At 43.8% G+C, this 18431-nt stretch overlaps 1 protein-coding gene across 3 annotated transcripts in view; it reads left to right on the forward strand.

Moving 5' to 3' along the window:
* The window catches only part of LOC105196821 (zinc finger protein castor homolog 1), a 93303-nt gene that overhangs the window by 39453 nt on the left and 35419 nt on the right, over positions 1-18431 (forward strand). For all 3 annotated transcript variants that reach the window (XM_026135454.2, XM_026135455.2, XM_039457860.1), the window contains exons 3-5: positions 367-812; positions 896-1193; positions 17904-18352. In XM_026135454.2, the coding sequence (XP_025991239.1) occupies positions 367-812; positions 896-1193; positions 17904-18352 (1193 nt within the window). The remainder of the gene's footprint in view (positions 1-366; positions 813-895; positions 1194-17903; positions 18353-18431) is intronic.

Below are 18431 nucleotides of genomic sequence, written 5' to 3' on the forward strand. Positions count from 1 at the left end.
GGATTGTAATTGATGCTAAAAGTTGATATCTATTAACTGCGATATGAGAAACGAGCGGCGCGGCACTTTGCCTTGAAACGCAGCGGCATTCGTTACGCGGAATTAGTGACTATTGTCGCCTCTACCTTCGCAATGCAAATATCGAGATACATCGCTCATCGAGATTGTCTTTATTCTCACCCGACATTCCGGAGTTTATTCGAGAGACTGACGGGGACGTAAAAATGAGGCGAAAAACAGCTTGAGACCGAACTCGCTCGGTTCTTACTCACATTGCCATTAGCGTCGGTCGAGAAATAAAATACAATCGGATGTAGCGACTTATCCAAACGAGACAACGATCGAGTGAATTTCATCTTTCATCAGCGGAGATGCTTTCCGACTCGGTCTACAACTACGCGACGACCCGACGGGGCGCCGCCGATCAGGACAGCGACTCCCAGTACGAGGCCCAGGCCCAGTTGCAGATCAGCAGCATCCAGAGCAAGCCGCGGAACAAGCGGAAAAACTTCAAGCCTATAAGCAGCCGGATGGCGGAGGTGTCCGACGAATCCGAGAGAGATGACGACGAGCCAGAGGTCGTGGAGGAGAGTTCCAGCGAGATCCTCGAGTACGAGAGGAAGACGATGCTGCTGCCGGCCGAGGAGAGATCGAAGCAAAGACTAAACAACAACGAGGCCAGTCCGATGGACCTTTCGGTCGCCACCAGACCGCCGTCCTCCGAGGCCGATGACGATAGCGCGGACTCTCTCAGGCATAAGTTTATTCTCGAGCAGCTGAGGTCGCAGAAGTTTTACTCCCCCGGTACAGAGGTAGGTTGCGATCGACTGATCCTTGCTCTCCGATTGCATTTATTTGACTCGAGATGTTTGTTCACGAATGTCTCGGTATTCAGGCGAGGAGCCCGAACTCCGATTCATCGGATAGAAGTGGGAGCGGCGTCCTGGACGCGGAATCGTCTCGCTTGGACGATCAGGACACCCAATTCGAAGACGAGCGGGGCAACGACGTTGACGGCAGCGAGGTCGAGATCGAAGAGCGAAAGCCCTTCGAGGGCATGAGGGAGTACGCGGAGTCGACGATGCAAGAACTTTTGGCGATCTACGGGCTGGCGGGAGGCGAACTGGCGAAATCGGTCAGCAGGCAATTGCCGCCCACGTTCCTCAACCCGAATGCTGGCCAGCTAGCCCAAGGTAAGTGACCCTTTGAAATTCAGCGATTTATATTTGAGCGAATAAATCAATGATCCGTTAAATCCTCGATCAATGTATAACGCGAAAGTTTTCGAATGTTTTGTAACGATTTCGAGTACCATCGCGTACTGAAAAAAAAGTATTTTGTATTTTGTCTGTAATTGAATGTTAAAATAATTATGGTTACAAGTTTTATTTCTTATTTATTGAAGTTGTAGTAATTGTAACCATTTCTTTTCTCTATATTATTATTATTATTACTATCATTATACATAATATCACTATAAAAATGAAGCTCTTAATTATAATTATTTATACAATAACATTCGATTATAGTGACAAATACTTCTCTCTCCCAGTGCATCGTCACTCTGGAAATTAAGATCGACATTACAATTCTGGATGGTTATTAAAACTAAAAACCATGTCGAACACCATTGTGAGGCTCGCCCGCATTGTCATTCGGCGAAGTTGCCAGAATGCGTGGACTGGCGTCAAATTTATAATTGGCGTAGGATTGATCGTTGGTCGACATTCGCGATCGAGTTTGGCCGGATGTCAATTCCGCGCCTCACTTGTCGCGAGAGTTTTTGATCGACGAAATTTCGACGCTGTCGTCGCGTTTTTTTAACAGATCGAATGATGTTGTTTACCTCATCTCGAAGAAAAAAAAAACTAGATGGCTCAATATATTTACGACAAATGTGGGCGTGTAGTCTTCCGGCGATTCGTCGGGAATCACCGCACTGGTAGCCGCGATCATCGTTCGATACAACGTGAATTAGAAGCCTCTGCCGAGCAGTGGCGGTTACGTCAGCCGGCATCGCGATAAACGAATGCACTTCTCGCGATATGTGTGCGCTCGCATGTGAGGACGGGGGGACTCGCATAGAGAGCCGGCAGCTTTCGGCCGGGACTGTACGTGCACCAGAACAGAATGTGGCACTTACATATTGCCGGTGCATCGCATATGTGCGCACGTGAATATGTGATGGCTCTCGCAAGATGGCCGACTTATAACTCATAAAGTCGGTCGGTCCCGACTGTGCGCTAAGCGTCGACCGCCCGACCCGCGATCGATAGATGCCTCCGAGATCAGCCAGCGTCATCGTTTCCCGTTGCGCGCGGCCAGCGTGGGTTGACGCTCTCGAGAATTCCCTGCGGTCCGGAATTCTCTCAAGTCGCTTTAACTCATGCGGCTCTTTCCTCTCCCTTTCTCTCTCTCTCTCTCTTTCTCTCTCTGCCTCTCTCTCTCGGCACCTTGGACGCGAATTATTTGCCCGACGAAAATAGTCTTCGATATGCGTATCCCGGAACCTTGATTGGAATATGAATGAAGGATGAAATGCTGACACACACACACAGAATGCTGATAGGATTACAAAATTAATTTATTCGTTTTGATTCGGCGATTTTTTTAACGACAGCTATAACAGTGTATGAATATATTATTTCCGATGAATAATCCAACGCTCGTAGACGTTTTCAGATGTAAACTTGAAATATTTGATATTGTGAAAATAATATAAAATTTGTTACAATTTTGTACTTGAGAACAAAGACCGACGTAAAGTTTTCAGCCGGTTCTCGCTGCCGCGTATGCCGACTGATCGCCACCTACGTGCAGGTGACGAGAAATAAAAGCTGGGACGTCGCATCGTGCGGTACCGTCTGTCGTCACGATTGATAAAAAAGAATCTCGCGTAATTTATCATGTAAAGGAGTTTAAAGCGGCAATCTTGGAAATGACACGTTAGAAATGACATCGACAAAAAAGGGAAGGTCGATACTTCTTAGACGAACGTCATTCGCCTCTGTGAACCTCGCCTTGACGATCTGACAAACAAATAAGTATGTTGCGTATTGGTTTCTCTCACTGAAAATTTGCTGTCGCATTGTATCGCGTTAATTTTAAAATAAAAAGAGTTTCTTAAAAATATTGGGTTGCTACGTTAGTTTGATCAGTTTTTGTTATGTACGTTGGAAAAAGGTAAAAAAAAATGTATCAAACTTACGTAACCCAATATATTTAACGTATGAGAACACCCGTGACGTGACTGTACCGATTACTTTCGTCACCTCTTTTCCTCGTACCAGTTAAAAGTCGACTTTATGCTCACGACCACATATATCTTGTGTTTTTAAACTTTTTGTTACGAGCCAACTATTAGATCAATTCTCCTCCGTCAGACTTTCCGTCCAGTTAATCGCTCCATTTCATGGCGCCGCGTTATTGACGCGATACACGGGGAGGGCACAGAAAAGGTGTGTACCAGTGTCGTACAATCGCCATGCTGAGCGAGCGGGGGAGCGATAATCTGGCGCGAAGAAAAGCAGAAAACTCATCTATGCGCGTGAGTGCAAGAGAGACGGACATTTCGGAAGGATCGAAGGGTGGGGTCCGATGAGGGGTGGAGAAGGGAGATACTCCGCGGTGCCTCCGTGAACCCATTAATCATTCCACCCGGATAAAAGGCAGTAAGGATGAAAAGAGAAGACGGACAGTCGGACGGACAACGGGCAGGCACGCAGCAGACGCTGGAAGGAGCGGATAGAAGAAAGAGGGAGAAAGAGAAGAAGGCCTTTCCTCTTTCTCCGTCCGCTTCCTCTCTCGCGAGCGTGAGCGCGAGCACGCAGGATCATTTTTTATTTTTGTCCTTTTCGAAATTCGTCGGACGCTTCGCCATTGTCAGGGCCCGCGGAGACTTCTCGAGAGAGACAGGCCCACTTCTTCCCCCGAGGCCCCCGGGCGTCGTTCCGTCGCACGGGGCCAGATTCATTAACTGATAGCACACGATTCCCCCGGCTCGATTACGTTTTTTAACGATATCCGTCCGCAGAGTCGAGTCGGAAGAATGATCATCGAATGCCACCCGTCGGGCGAGAAAATCCGCTCCGTCCTCGAAATCGGCTCGGACCGGCCGATCGCTCCGGAGCCATCTCCCTCTCTCTATGTGTAGATCGTCGTCCAATTTAGCGAGGCTTTAAAAAGTAATCGACGTTACAGCGGATGATTATCTACTTGACAAGATACACAGGTGTCTGGCCAAGAAGAATAAAGAGAAAGGATTTTGGAGCCCTTCGGTTAGAACTTTAGTTGTTTCTAATTCTCTATCGTTACATCTACAAATGTTTTTTTTTTTTTTTAAACTTCTTTGATGAAAAGTTTTCGTTTCAAAAAGCGAACCTTCTTGTTGAGAGTCGGACCATGCCGGAAAAAGAAACAGCCGCTGCCGAACCCTTCGTTGAGAGACGCCGGATTCAAAAAGCCAGCTAACTCGACTGCTATTCAATGAATCTGTCGCATCTACTGGCCGGGTTTAATTCGAGACGTTGGTAGCGAGGAAAAGGAAAGGAACGGCGAATCGATGGTATTAAGGAGAGGGGACCGACGAGGGGGAGTCTGGATCAGCCTGGTTACGAGCTTTTATGTCTCCGAGCGCGTATGAGTTGGGTATGATGGTACCCGAGGACGAATCGTTGCGAGATCGAAATCGGAGCTTCCTCCTTGAAAGCGGACAAAGAGTCCCCCTCTTTTTTTGGTTGACGAGAGGCGTTAAGGATCTCAGGTGGTCGACCATCGTTGAATCGAGAATTGTGATGCCCCCTCCTTCTTCCCAATAAAATTTATGCAAGTGGAAAAACGGGAAGAGTTGGAAATAGAAAATAATGCTAGAACCAGGAAAACAGGTTAGGTTAGCTGTTACTACAGATTTTTGTTCTTATTTTTAGACTTTCTAAATGATTTACACCGTGCGTCGCAATGTTCTCGACAATATTCCATTTTATCAGATATTCACGATAATACGCGAAATGCATATCTCGCACTTGGTCGAGAGAACATGTTCTGCAACGTGGAAGAAGAAGAAGAAGGTGCAGAGAAAGACCGACGAATCTTGCGAGACGCGGATCGTCACTGAATTCCCTCGGTGCGACGAGATCGTGAAACGTTTTATGAAAGCTTTTATGAAAGGCTTTACGAGCCATGGACCGAACTGGGGCCCCGAGTTCGCTTCTGCTACACACGTGCTGTCACGGCGACAGAGCCCCCTTCCCTCCGGAACCCCGCGGGGCCCTATTCTCATTCTCCACCTCTCTCTTTATCTTTCCCTCTTCGCGCGGCTCCGGGCAACGAGTCGCGTTTTCTCTATCGATCCTCGAAAGTGCCTCGTTTTTCATCATCATCATATCCGTCGTCGATACCTCGTCGTCGCTCGCTCGCTCGCTCGCTCGATCGCGTCATTCTCTCATTTCTCCCTTTCGTTTTTTCTCCGCACTCTCGTTCTCCACGGATATATTTCACGACCGGTATTTTCCTCGGCTGAAACTTTTTCGCGACCGCCCGAAGGGTAAAGCTTAGATTAACGTTCCGCGAGAGCACTGGAATGCTGAATGTCATTTGCATAAGAAAACGAGCGAGTCTGCGCGCGGTTGCTTGAATTTTCCCCACAAACAATTTTCTTAAAGGCTCGCGCATTTTTTTACTATCATACGTACAACCATTGTCGTGCTTCGCGCCGCGTTGATGTCCGCTTCCGGGTCAATTGGATCTCCTCAGCTTTTTTGTTCTCCAATTAAGTTCTGAGTCAGAGAGAGAGAGAGAGAGAGAGAGAGAGAGAGAGAGAGAGGGCGGTGACAAGAGGGGGACGGTGAAGTTCTATTGACGTTGGACGCGGTACAGTCCTCGCAGTAGCCTGCGTTCGCGACGATTCTATATGTATCTCTCGAACTTCTGCTTTTTTTTTCTTTTTATAACGATCGACGCCACATCGCGATTGGAATCGTTAACGAGCTTGTCTGTGTCATGAGTCGATTATTTGCGAAGATTCAGAATTTTTCTCCGCGATTATAAATTGATGTATCGATGAACTTTAACACGGAGGCATCGACGAGTAGGAAGGCATAGAACGGTAATCAAGTTAAACCGTCGATTATGAGTAGTTATTATCCGCGGGACTGCGATGTTTTTGCGAAATCACCTCGGATCGTAGTCGATGAAGCATCGATACGGGAATTTTCCTATTTATATTTAAAACTAGTTGGTAATCTACATTCTCTCAGCCATAGAGGCTGATTTAAAATTGCGAATGCAGATTTGCGATTTTCGTTGTTCCGCGAACGCCTGAGATCGAACCAAAGAAATCTCGATTTGGGATATTGTAGATCTTCCGTGAAATCCTTTCCAATTCTCGTTCAGTCTCCACGAGCGTTCTCCTTACTCTTTTTCCTCTACTCCTTGCGGCATCTTGTTTATTTTGCCCGTCAGCTCGCTGACACTTGGACATTCGTTTAAATTTAGAATTCAATAGGTTCCTTTTACCGGCTGTACTTTCGTGCCTTAACGGATTCCCCGCTCGCCGAAGATTATTTGTTTAATTCCAGCTCTACGTCGATCTCTCGCCGTTTCCCGGTCCCGCGTTTCTCGTCCTCGTCTAACGACTGTCAACCCGGAACTCGCGTCCTCCTCTTGTGCCATTGCTGTTTAACGCGTAACTATCTCGAGTGCGTTCCTCTTTCTTTCTTATAGACACTCTGAACAAACCGACGACAAACATCGTACGATATTACGCTTTTCAACGGTATCTTAATTATCATTCTCTTATCTCGGCGGTGTCTAGTAAAGAAATGTGTCTACTAAAGAAATTATCTAACGTTTCATTCTTTTCCCTATCGTAAATATGCACGGAATTGTAAAGTGAGTTTATTTCAAAATATTTGAACGAACAGAAAAACGTGAACAAAAATATACAATTACGTTTTATCAGACTGTTAAATTTATTTTTACATTTTAGCTTTATTTTAAATTATGAGATACTCGATACATATCAACATCGTAAAAAATATTCCATAAAAATCGTAAAGAAGTATGTAGATGTTTAATATAAATTGTAATTAGTGAATTATTTATCAGATAATTGAAAATTGTGCAAAATAAATTCTATATAATTAACGATATATAAAATAATTTATTAAACTTTAAGTACAATATAGACTGAATTAATTTTTTGATGTTTTTAATCTGTTCCATCAATTTCACACGGCTGATCTTTGTAGCATGTAAACAATTAAAAAAGAAAAACAAACTTTATTCTCAATTTTTTTTCCGAAAAGTTCACTCTAAAGATAAATAAAAATGTTTACCTTAAAGAATTCATTTAAACATTAGTTACATAGGCGTCAGAAAACAACACATAATAGTCATTTGAAACTTTTCTTTCATTTGCTCTTTGCTTTTTGTTCCATTCCGTTATGTCTGACCGATTATGAGATACAATTACTTTAATTTTATAACTCGCCTTCGTAGTGTCCTAAGGAAGAGATTTAAGAAGTTAGGGCACCACGTAGAGTATTTATCTACTGTAGGCTACTTTCCGATCACTATTTTGTTAAGTTATCTTTGTGACGGCAATTTTATCTTAGACTTTTTTCGCAACGTTTTTAGCGCTTAACTGCATTAAGTGCTTTCAGCCACGTTCTCTTTCTCAAAATGTTGCCTTCCTCGGCTCCAGGACCTGGCGCAAGAAATATCGCGATGTAAGTGCATCGATCGCTTTATTACTTTATTTCTCCGTGCATCTACTCACGCCCGCCGTGCCGGCGAGGTGCGAGTTTTACGGCCGTCTCTCTTTGTGCCATCCTCGCCGACGCAACGCCGGCGACAAGTAGTTCTCGTCGAATCAATGGATTGGAACCCAGCGGACACCTCGACTCACCGCATCCTCGATAATTTTATCTTTACGAGTACCGGTTTCGCGCGCGCGTATCCCCAAGATTAGCCTCTGTTACATCCGAATTCAAGAGAAACTCCGTATTTGCGAAAATTGCTACTTTAAGTTTTTTTATTTAAAAAAAAATGTATATTACAATAATTAGGCTGACCTCCATTATTTGACGTGATTAATTTGATTAGTCATCACTGAGAAATTTACATATTTTTACTTGTAAAGAATTTGACATTCTAATTTTTGAAAGACAAATGACACAGTCACCTCTTAACTTATAAATGCATGACTCATTTTTCTCTAGACTTCTTCGAAATTATCGATTGTACGTCGAGATTATTGTTTCGTGAATGACGAAAAGGAGATTTCTGTTTCGCTCCCTTGTTCGCGGAACTTCTTTGCTCTCCTCACTCGCGGTGTCAATAATCGAATGAAAAAGATGATCTTCCATTAGCATTTCCACGGAGACTCCGTAGGCTTGATTAATTTTTCAAACGCTCCCACCTTTAGTTTCGTCGATGCGTGCGCTGAGATAGGGAAAGCTAGAGAGAGAAAGAAAGAGAAGGAGAGGTGCATCGTGGCCGAGAAGACCCATTAGGCCTCACGGGCGCTGAGGCCCCGTGGGCCCCTTGTCAGTCTCCGAAAACCAGAAAGTCAGCTTGTCAAATTAATCACGGATGACCAATCCATCAGGAGGCATTCCTAGCCGAGGAGGATCTCCTGCGTCGTTGCTGTTGTCGTCGTCGTCTTCTTCCTTTTCATGACCAACGTGATGTTGGCCTCTTCACTTCTTCAACTGGTTTCACTAACTCTCAAATCGATTTTATTTGTGACAATTAAAAATGATAATTAATTATTTCTTGCCGTACATATTAAGTACATTCGCAATTAAACGCGAGTACCAATTGATCTTAATTATCCATGCAACGATCCGGATTGGACGAATCGTCAGCGCTGTATACAAGAAGCGTGTATACAAGAAGCGGAGGTAAAGTGCATTTGTCTGTGACGAGAATGCTCGAGGACACTAGGGCGTCGATAACCCTTCGCACCCTTCGCCTCGGATGCCGCTTTGATTTTCGAAGCATCTTGAGAGGAGTTCCGCTCTCTGAAAAGACTGTGACGGACAAACGAGAAAATAAGAACAGATTATCTCGTGGGAGTGCGGATACACGAAAACACATGGCTGGTACAGTCCAGAGAGGAAACGCAATCAGCCCTTTACGATTTATTTGGACTGTGCATTCCCGAAAATACATGTGATTCCCCTTTCTTCTTTCTACTTGTTTTTGACAATCGATTCGCTCATCACCGATATTTGTTTGGCAATCGTGCAAAAGTTCATCGTGCCTTTGCCAAGTATTTATTGCGGCCAATTGCCAAATTAACGGCCTACAAGTCGACTTTAGAATCAATCACTATGGCGAACGAGATTGAGCAGCTGGATCGTTTATATTTAAATCAATGTCTCCCCGCTCGACATAGTCATCCCGTTATTCCCTTAATAGCTTCGAATCATCGACTGTTTCTATTTATTTCAATACGATTATTTTCTATTGGCTAAATCTAAGCTAAAATAGTATACCTTTGATATAAATTATAATTATTTATTCTTTTCTATATAATTAATAATAAAGCACGGTAACATAAAGAACATAAAAGAATTTCCTTGATAATGGACAAGCACGTAAAAGTAGCGAGCAAAATATTGCCGACTCTTACGAAGGGCTTAGAGAGAAATCACGTTGCTCCGGGGCGACATTGCCAAATAAAGGGTTAAGGGCCATGCCGAATCTCAGGAGTCTTTTATCCGAGCCCGATGCGCTCGATGTTGCAGGCGAGAGAAAAGACCCGCGAAAACCAGTTTGTCCAACCTAATACGGTGCCCGTGGCATTGGCGATCTTAATGAACTTCTACTTCTCTCTCTCTCTCTCTTTTTCTCTTTCTCTCTATCATTTTAATTTCGTATATAAATACAATAATTGAAGTAAGACCGCGATGTATATAACACAATTAAAATTTAAAAAAGACTCACGAGCATAATAGAATCGTAATGTTCTTGAACAATTAAAAAGTGTACATAAATTCACATACGAATTACACTGATTACGAGAGGAAAGTATTTGATATCTCTGACTATAATTGTATGGCGAAATAAGTTTAGTTAAGAGCTTCATTTTTATGCTATCGCTGTAATGTTAGTAATAATAACCTTATAATTTTACCAATTATAAAAAATTTTAATTTGATGAATTATGATAATTTTAAATATTAATATAGTCAAAATGTCAAAATATGATTGATAAAATAAACGTTTATGTATAATAAATGTTATCACGTTCATAGTAAACATAACTTTTTTAACATTCGTTTACTATTTACTAATAATAACTAATAATTTGCATAAAGCAGCTATAAATATAATAGTTGACACCGCAAAAATAACAGGCATTGCGGTTAAATTATGATAATTGCAATCACTTTCTTTTCTCTTATATATATTATTGAACACTGAGATCCTATGCCCGTTTGTTGGCCTTTTTTAAATTTTAATTGTTTTTACTCTCGTGTTTGTTTTTCTCTACTCCTCGCTCTTGGTTTTGCCAGTTTCAAAGACTGCAGATTTTCTGCAGAATTGTGCTTATAACTTATTCGTCAAATGCATCAGGAGCGAACAAGACGCGAGTCACGAAAAGTCGGAAGCGAGAAACTATTAAAGACACACCGGTTAAATGTGACGGACGTAGCGCCAATTACGTGCGACATGTCCTACTTTACGTGGATGACAAGAAGGAACGTTGTGATCTTTATTCAACGAGAGTCTTCCCCGTGTGTAAACACAGCGAAAAGCGTCACCAGAGCATTTTCAAATATGTGTACTTTATGAAAACGTTTCTCTCGCAGGGAGATGTGTCCGTAATACATAGAGACACAGGATAGAAAAAAGTAAATGCAGGTGTTAAAGGTTATAATATGATTTTTAAATTTTGTGGCGGAAATATTTAAATTCTCGCGATCGACAATCGCGATGGGATTCATGAAGAGTGAGAGAGAGAGAAAGAGAATGAAAAGAAGAGAATGGCGACGCATAACCGATTCTCGAACTCATAAATTTTAAATTATGTCAAGCAAAAAGAAAGGACGCGCGATGGGACCCGACCTCGGATAAAATAAGAAAAAGCATGGAGTCTTACCTCTTTCTCCCCGCTGTGCGCCTAAGCCCCTGCTCCAGAAAGAGACAGAGAGGGGTGAACTCGCCGAACTATGAATGCGAATAAAAATGAAAAATTATTGTTAACATAATGGAATTAACCCTCTATATTTATTTATCTCATCTTCCACGTGTTTTTCAAGCTAACGTGTGTAGAGATATCGAAGTCAATGTGAAACGCGAAAAATAAAACGCGTTATTTTTTAAAGATGCACGCAATCAAGCAGCGAAGCAACGATACATCACGGTACCATCAGGCTATGGCGATTAATTCCGGCTAATTTGCATATGTGTTGGACAATCAGAGGAGATATTTCCCTCTCGTCTCATCCGTCCAAACGAGAGAGAAAATCGTAAACTCGGTGCACGAGCAAAAACGGCGAGACTAAAGGCCACTGTCAGGGAATTATTAGGGTTTCTACATCGTAAGGCCCCGCTGGCAGCACAGACGGTCGGCCGTGGTGGGGAGAAGGGCTCATTGCCTCGACACGTTTTCCATACGCGAAATCGCTTTATGGGGGTCGCTACGAAATTTCAGAGGGCCCCATTACCGCGCGTCGGGAGGGGCCCCGTCGAGTCGAATTTCCGGCATTAATTCGACATTATGCGATATTCAAATCTGTGCCGTGGAATTTTTTCAGTCTAACGAGATTCTGCCCCCTCTTCTCCCCCCTCCTCTTGAGCCCCCAACCTCTTGTTCCCTTGTCGATGCGCGAGTTTCGAGCTCGCTCCATTATAGAAAATTGCGGAATGTGCTGGAGTGTCATTTTCTTTTTATTGTCATGATAATTCTCCGTTGACCGTTCGATTATCGTGTGCGCGACAAAGCGCACCTTTGCGCACATCGATTGGTACAATTACATTTGACGTACATATGTGTAAAATATATTCTTATTCAATTAAGTTTTATTTTTTTTTCAAGCGTACACGTTATATAAATTACAAGTCCGCGTTTAGCAGGCTTAACACGCGAAGCACTATATAGTTGAAGCTTTAATCATTAGACCTGGGTCGCATCTTCGCTAAATACTTCATGTCCGTTTCGCAAATATGAAGAATTACTCGTTATCTCGTTGGACCGTTCGTCGAGTCCAGGCGCGAATGAACAGCGATCGGACGACGACGAAGGCTGAGCGCGCGCGTGTGAGGACCGCCGAGTAGCGCGCGCGGCGTTCCTTTGTTCGCGGCCAGTTTCATTTTTCGAGTATGGAGGATAATTAATCTTGGGTGGGCATAAAAGGGTTTTCGGGTTCGGCCAGGAGAAAAAATGAGCGCAGCTCTGGCGTTCGGCCGCGGTCAGTTGTTCCCCGGCCCTTTTTTCTTCCGCTCCTCTTCCCGCGTCTCTCCTCCCTCAGGCCTCTCACTCCCCCCTCCGGGGTACTCCTGCCCCCGCGCTTATTCTTCTTTCCTTTCTATCTTAACATTTCTCTCCTTTCTTTCTCCCGATCTCTTTTTCCATCCTCGCTCTTTTCTCTCTCGTTTATCCACTTAGTTGCCTCCCACACGTAGCACCGCGGGACTCTGGAACCATCTCGTGGCCATCCCCCGTCTCCGATACCCGATGTCCAACCGCCCTCGCCACCCGTAGCCGGTACGCCCTCTCCTTCCTTTTTTTCCAGAATTTGAGTCAATAAAAAATCGCTTGGAACAAAGAAACGAACGGCCGCCAATTTCTCACCGGATAATGCTTGAGCCCATCGGCCCTGGGGAGAAGGCTAATCACGACTGGGCATCTCGACTTCTGTTAGGTGTTAAAAATGGACCCCGCGGGGCCCTGCCCCGTTCTTTATCTTCGCGAGTCGAGACCATGCAGATCCCTCCCGATCTACTGGTCCCGAGACGGATAAATATTAAAATTTGGAAACGTTACACCCGGTTGTGTGCCCGCCTGAAATTCCTGCTTTCGAGCAGAAGGCAGTTGTGATAAAGTATCAGTAGAAAGGCGCGCATCAATTTCGTGTTACGAGGTGGTTCGTCGTAAATCTGAAAATATCTACCCGTTGCACGGTGATAAATCGCAGCGCGCGCGCCGCCTCGATTATTCCTCGAAAGTCGATTCGTCGAATTTGTTAGGTCTCGTTTCGCCTTTTTACGTATTCGTTCGATTCCTTTATCCTCGGACGAAGGCGCGAGATCACGGCTGCGGGATCGAGAGCTCTCTAATGACGTGGGTTCATTCATCGCGGTCGATATATCGTTCGCTATTACGATGATAGGAAATCGGCGATTTATCACGGAGATTGGCGCAAACTCGACTTTCCCTCAGAATTTCCCCCTCCGGTCAGGTACATCGACCGCTCGATAGATCGCCGGTACATCCGCTGCTCGATTTGGAATCCCCGTTAACAGGCGCTCCTTACGACAACGGCAGTTTACTTCCGTTGTGACGATTCCGGCCTGGACGACGAGTCTAACCACGTATGTAGTTAGGCACGCGTAACGCGAGTCTCTGAACGCGCCCGTGTTTCGTTACACGACGGCGAAGCGCTCGAAATTCGATTCTGGCGAGAAACAAGAAAGCCGAAGCCGTCGGTCTGCCGGTAATCTCACTTTCGTGTTTGGAATACCGAATTTACGTAACGCGCTACGTCACGCGCGCGAACGGATCGTGTTGAAAACCACCCGATTGAGTAATGTTTCGTCGACTATTGTTTCGTTATTTATTTCATTATATCTGTCTCTTTCTACGCTATTCGAATTTGCACCATTCTCGTTGTAACACTTGGAGAAGCTGCCGCGATCTCTGATGTGTTCCCGACTAGTATTCTCACGCGGAAATTCGAGAACAACCACGTTGGAAGCGCAGCTTTCGCAGGAAACCGGCGACAACGATTACTCAGATTTCTCGACGAGAGGAGTGTCTTCGTGTTTCGGTTTTCCTCTTTGCAGCCACCTTTTGCCGTGTCCCTTGCGATTCTCCCCAGAAGAGCGAACTACCCGTTCGCGCAGGGTTAAGAGAGTGGTGAAGGATGACGAGGAGAGTGTGCAGCCCCCAAAGGCGCGCCTAACCCCTGCGGGTCACGAAGAGAACGGCGTTTTACCGACTATTAACTCGCCTTTACCCCTGTTTCTTACCCTCGCGGTCTGCACCAAGGGGGAAGGGTACGGAGGGTCCGCACGGGCGCCGCGCCGACGAGATAGAAACGAAATTGAAAAAAGGTGCACGCAGAATCCCTTCGCGCGTGTATTTCTTTCCCCGCTCGATGCTCCTCGCGTAATCTCCCGTTTTTTTTTCTTCTCGCGCTATTTTCCCCTCCTCTTCCCTCGCTCACCTTTACGATATTTCTCTTTCCGCTTTTTCGGGTTTTCCGCGGTGGACGCGTGCAGGTAGCGGACCAGGTACCTGCGCGACTCCTCGAAGAGGGGTAAGAAGAGAAAAGAAGAAAAAAAACGCCAGATCTCTCCGGGGGCCACGCTCGATTTAATCCCTGAGAAAAATCGCGCGATCCCCCTCGCCCGGGAGAGTCGTCGCACTCGATTTCGGGGGTTAACCGATTTCCCTGCGAAATTTGAAATCCGAGAGCGCGTTTTTTCCCTATCGTTTTTTCAATCTGACCTGAGCGGGACACCCGTTTAAAGGCTTAAGTATCTCGTAAAAATGGGCTCGACGATACGGGGCAAGGTCTTGGCCTCCCCTCCCCCTCCCCCTATCTCTTTTCTTTCCTTTCGCGCGACTTCCGAGGTTAGAGGGTCGAATGTCAGTCGCCGTCTCTAATTTGAACATCGAGCGTGCACATATATCCAAATAGTCAGTTTGTATTGCACAATCCCTAGACAAAGATTTTGACAAATATTTATGCAATTAGTTACGTTATGATAATGCAAACTTCTGAAATGAAAAAAACAAGCTTGCTGAAATCAGAAGAGTGAAACTCATCTCGTAAAGATGATTGGTCCCAAGACATTTGATCCCAAAATTAACTATAATTATGCAAGAAACGTCCAACCCACATGAAGTCCGTTTCGAGAAAAATGCAAATATTTGATGTGATTAAAAAATGTAGGTAAAAACTGTTTTTCATTCATTTCAGGCACATATTAGACTTGAATCTTTTTTGTTTGATGTAAAAAAATGTACGGACTACCCATTGATTACAATAATTCAAAAATTATAATTTTGTGGGTTGGGTAACTATTGCCAATTATGCAAATGATTTGGATCGTTATTCTTAAATAATTTTTTTTTAATGAATTTGTTCTCTTTTTCTATCTCTTTTAGTTTTTATTTTAAGAATCTTAAATATTTAAATTTTCTCACGAATAACAGATTTATTCTCATTCCTGTATCGCAACACGTTATGTTTCGCACGGTGTTTTATAAACGAGGAATCTTGGAAAGATGACTCGCCGCAACACGTTTTTTTGCTGCGATTGTGTATCGATGGAGCATGACTCGCCGCTATGTGAGACGATTTGGAGCAAAGACGAAAGGGAGAACGTCTCCGGAGGAAGAGAAACATAGGATCCCCGCGGCGCGGTACCTTCTCCAGACTGGGCCTTAAAAATCGAGTCAATTTAAGGACTCGGCCGTGAGCGAGTTACTGAGAAACGCGTATATGCATGCGATTCTTTAGGAATCTTTCTCGCGAGGATGAGAATTCATTTAATACCGAAACGAGCGGCGAATCTTTTTGCGTTATTAACGACGACTCTCCCGCATTATACGTTTTTATTAATTATAATCCCTTGTATTAATCACGTGGGGAACAAAATTCTACGTTTAATCACGAAAGGTATGGAGCCGAAATCGTGCCTTGCGACGAATCTTAAAACTGGAAATGTTGCCGGTATAAAGCGCAACAAATATTTTCCCACAATGCACAATCAGTTTGCCGATCCTTCGGGGGAGTCCGTATTACAATGGCTAGTCATTTTTCATCGACTGACAAAAATCCTGTCGATGGTAAGCGAACCATCCATCGTGATGCAAGACACTATTCGTTTAATGAAAAAAAAAGATGGGAAGCGCGTAAAAGAGCGAAAGAAAGATCGAACTGCGAGAAGCGAGGAAAAATCAAATTGAAAAAAAAAGAAAGAGATCTAACGGGGTTTCGTAATTTTAGTAGACGTCATCGATCTAACCTTAGGGAAAGGGGTTCCCCAGGGGGGGTCTTAAAGTTTCCTTTTCAGTAAAGGGATCTTTAAGCCCTTTTCCGCGTTCAAGTCTACTCCTATCATGCTCCTCTCTCGTTTTCCTCATTCCTCATCTATTCTCAAGATTTACTTGCGCGAATAAAATGCATCCTATCTACCTGGTGTCGGTGGATTATATCCGTAGGGTAAAAATCCATTGAAAATAAACTTTATCTGTCTCAGCGAATCATCGAGTCGTTTGTGATTAGAACTTTTCTAACGGCTCATATATATTTTTTAAGTTAAAAAAAATTTTTTTAGGAAAGTTTTTTTTTTTTTAATTTTATCATCTTGTATCTTTTGATAATATTTTAATTTTGCGCAAAGCAAATTATTAAACATGATTATCGGCCCAAGAATTTTACCAAACTAATTTTCTTTAAAAATGTATATTTACAATAATATTTATTTGATCAAAAACTATTGAAACGATCAATTAGTAAGCGGAACTATTCAATAGAGTATCGAGTGGTATTACGAACTTTTTTGTACTTTTCCCCATATATAGAATAGTTCAGAGCAGATGTACCTGCCAGCAGTCGATTACGCGGCTTTTAGAATTGAGACGTCTCAATTTCACGACTTCGAACCTAAGAAAAAACTTCTCCCGCGGGCTCTCCCTTTTACCGCTTTGGCCCAACCGCACATCCCCGTGGATTCACCGCCTCTTCCAAACTTGTTGTATCACCGAACCAATCCGGTAGCCTATCACCCCTCTGTGAAGTCTTTCTGAAATTACGAAAGAACGAAGGAAAGTAATTGCGAGGAATCAGTCTCGCCAGAATACTGGCGAAGATCAGAGCTCTAGAATATTTGGAAGTTTTTTAATAGGTATGTAATGGGATTTAAATTATTCGAGACACACCGTGACGGAGCGATATTCTCTTATTTTTATTTAACTCATTCTTCTTGTATTATTAATTAAAATAATACATACAGAACAGCAACTTCTCTGGCAATAATTAAAAATGGTAATTTGATTTGGTAATCATGAATTGGTCCGAATGAATCATTTCCGGTCGATAGCATACAATTTTATAACGCTTCTTATCGAGACTCGAGCATTTCTGGAGCGCAAGGTTTTCGCGTTTAATTTAAGAGGCTTATACGACTCCCCCTTTTATCGGGCTCATATGCACGAATTTCACATGTCATTGCGGCGAATTGTTATTCAATAAATAACGCACGAGTCCGCGAGTTTCAATCGTTTTTGCTCGATTCGCTTTACGGTCGACTCGCTTGAAAAATGCATCTATTAAAGTTGGTCCCGATAAGAAGTCAAAGTTAACTATTTTATGGATCGCTCGAGATATTCCGTGGCTCTCGTTAAGCAGCACGGAGAATCGTAAATACATCAATAACGCTGATACGTCAACGTTCAGATAGCTCTTTTCCCCACTTCTCAGTTAGCTCCAATAATACATATTACGCACCTTGGATTTCTCGAGAAAGAAGTCGTATATTGTTATTGATAGTGAGAAACGGCTTTGTCATCGATTACGAAACCACTGAATCCATGCGTTGAATCTTCGTTCCGCAAACCGCTTGAAATTTACTATGCATTTCGAATATTTTAAGAAACGTTTCGTTGCGTTGAAATTCTTGACAGACGATGAATAAAATTTCTTTTCTTCTTCACGTAGGAAAAATGAAGGTAAAAGAGGAGAAGGACGCCTCGTCGATGGCGCCAGGAAGTCCACCCACGCCACCGCATACTCCGCAAAGTCCGCAACGCGCGATTCCGTCTCTTGGTAATCTTTCGCAATCCTGTCAAACGTCAAACGCAAACTCGCCGAATCTGCAGCAGCAACAGCAGCAGCAGCAACAACAACAGCAGCAGCAGCAGCAGCAGTCGCAGCAACAACAGTCACAAGAGCAGCAACAACAGCAACATCCCATGCACGCCATGACTAATTCACCGTTGAGTCAGATATTGGTGCAAAATCCAGCATTGGCGCAACTGCTGCAACAAAATCCAGCGATTCTGTCGCAAAATCCGCAGTTGGCGCAGCTGCTGCAGCAAAATCTGCAGGCTCAGATGGGCAGTGTGCTCTTTCAAAACGTGAGGCGGGAAGAGTCCGAGGATTCCAGGGTAAGTCATTGTTTAACAATTATTTTACTCCGGCTCCACATTCCAGAGTTCATTACACTTTAGCCGGGGTTACGAACTA

Source organism: Solenopsis invicta, chromosome 2 (assembly GCF_016802725.1).
Source record: "Solenopsis invicta isolate M01_SB chromosome 2, UNIL_Sinv_3.0, whole genome shotgun sequence".
Classification (NCBI taxonomy): Eukaryota; Metazoa; Arthropoda; class Insecta; order Hymenoptera; family Formicidae; genus Solenopsis; species Solenopsis invicta.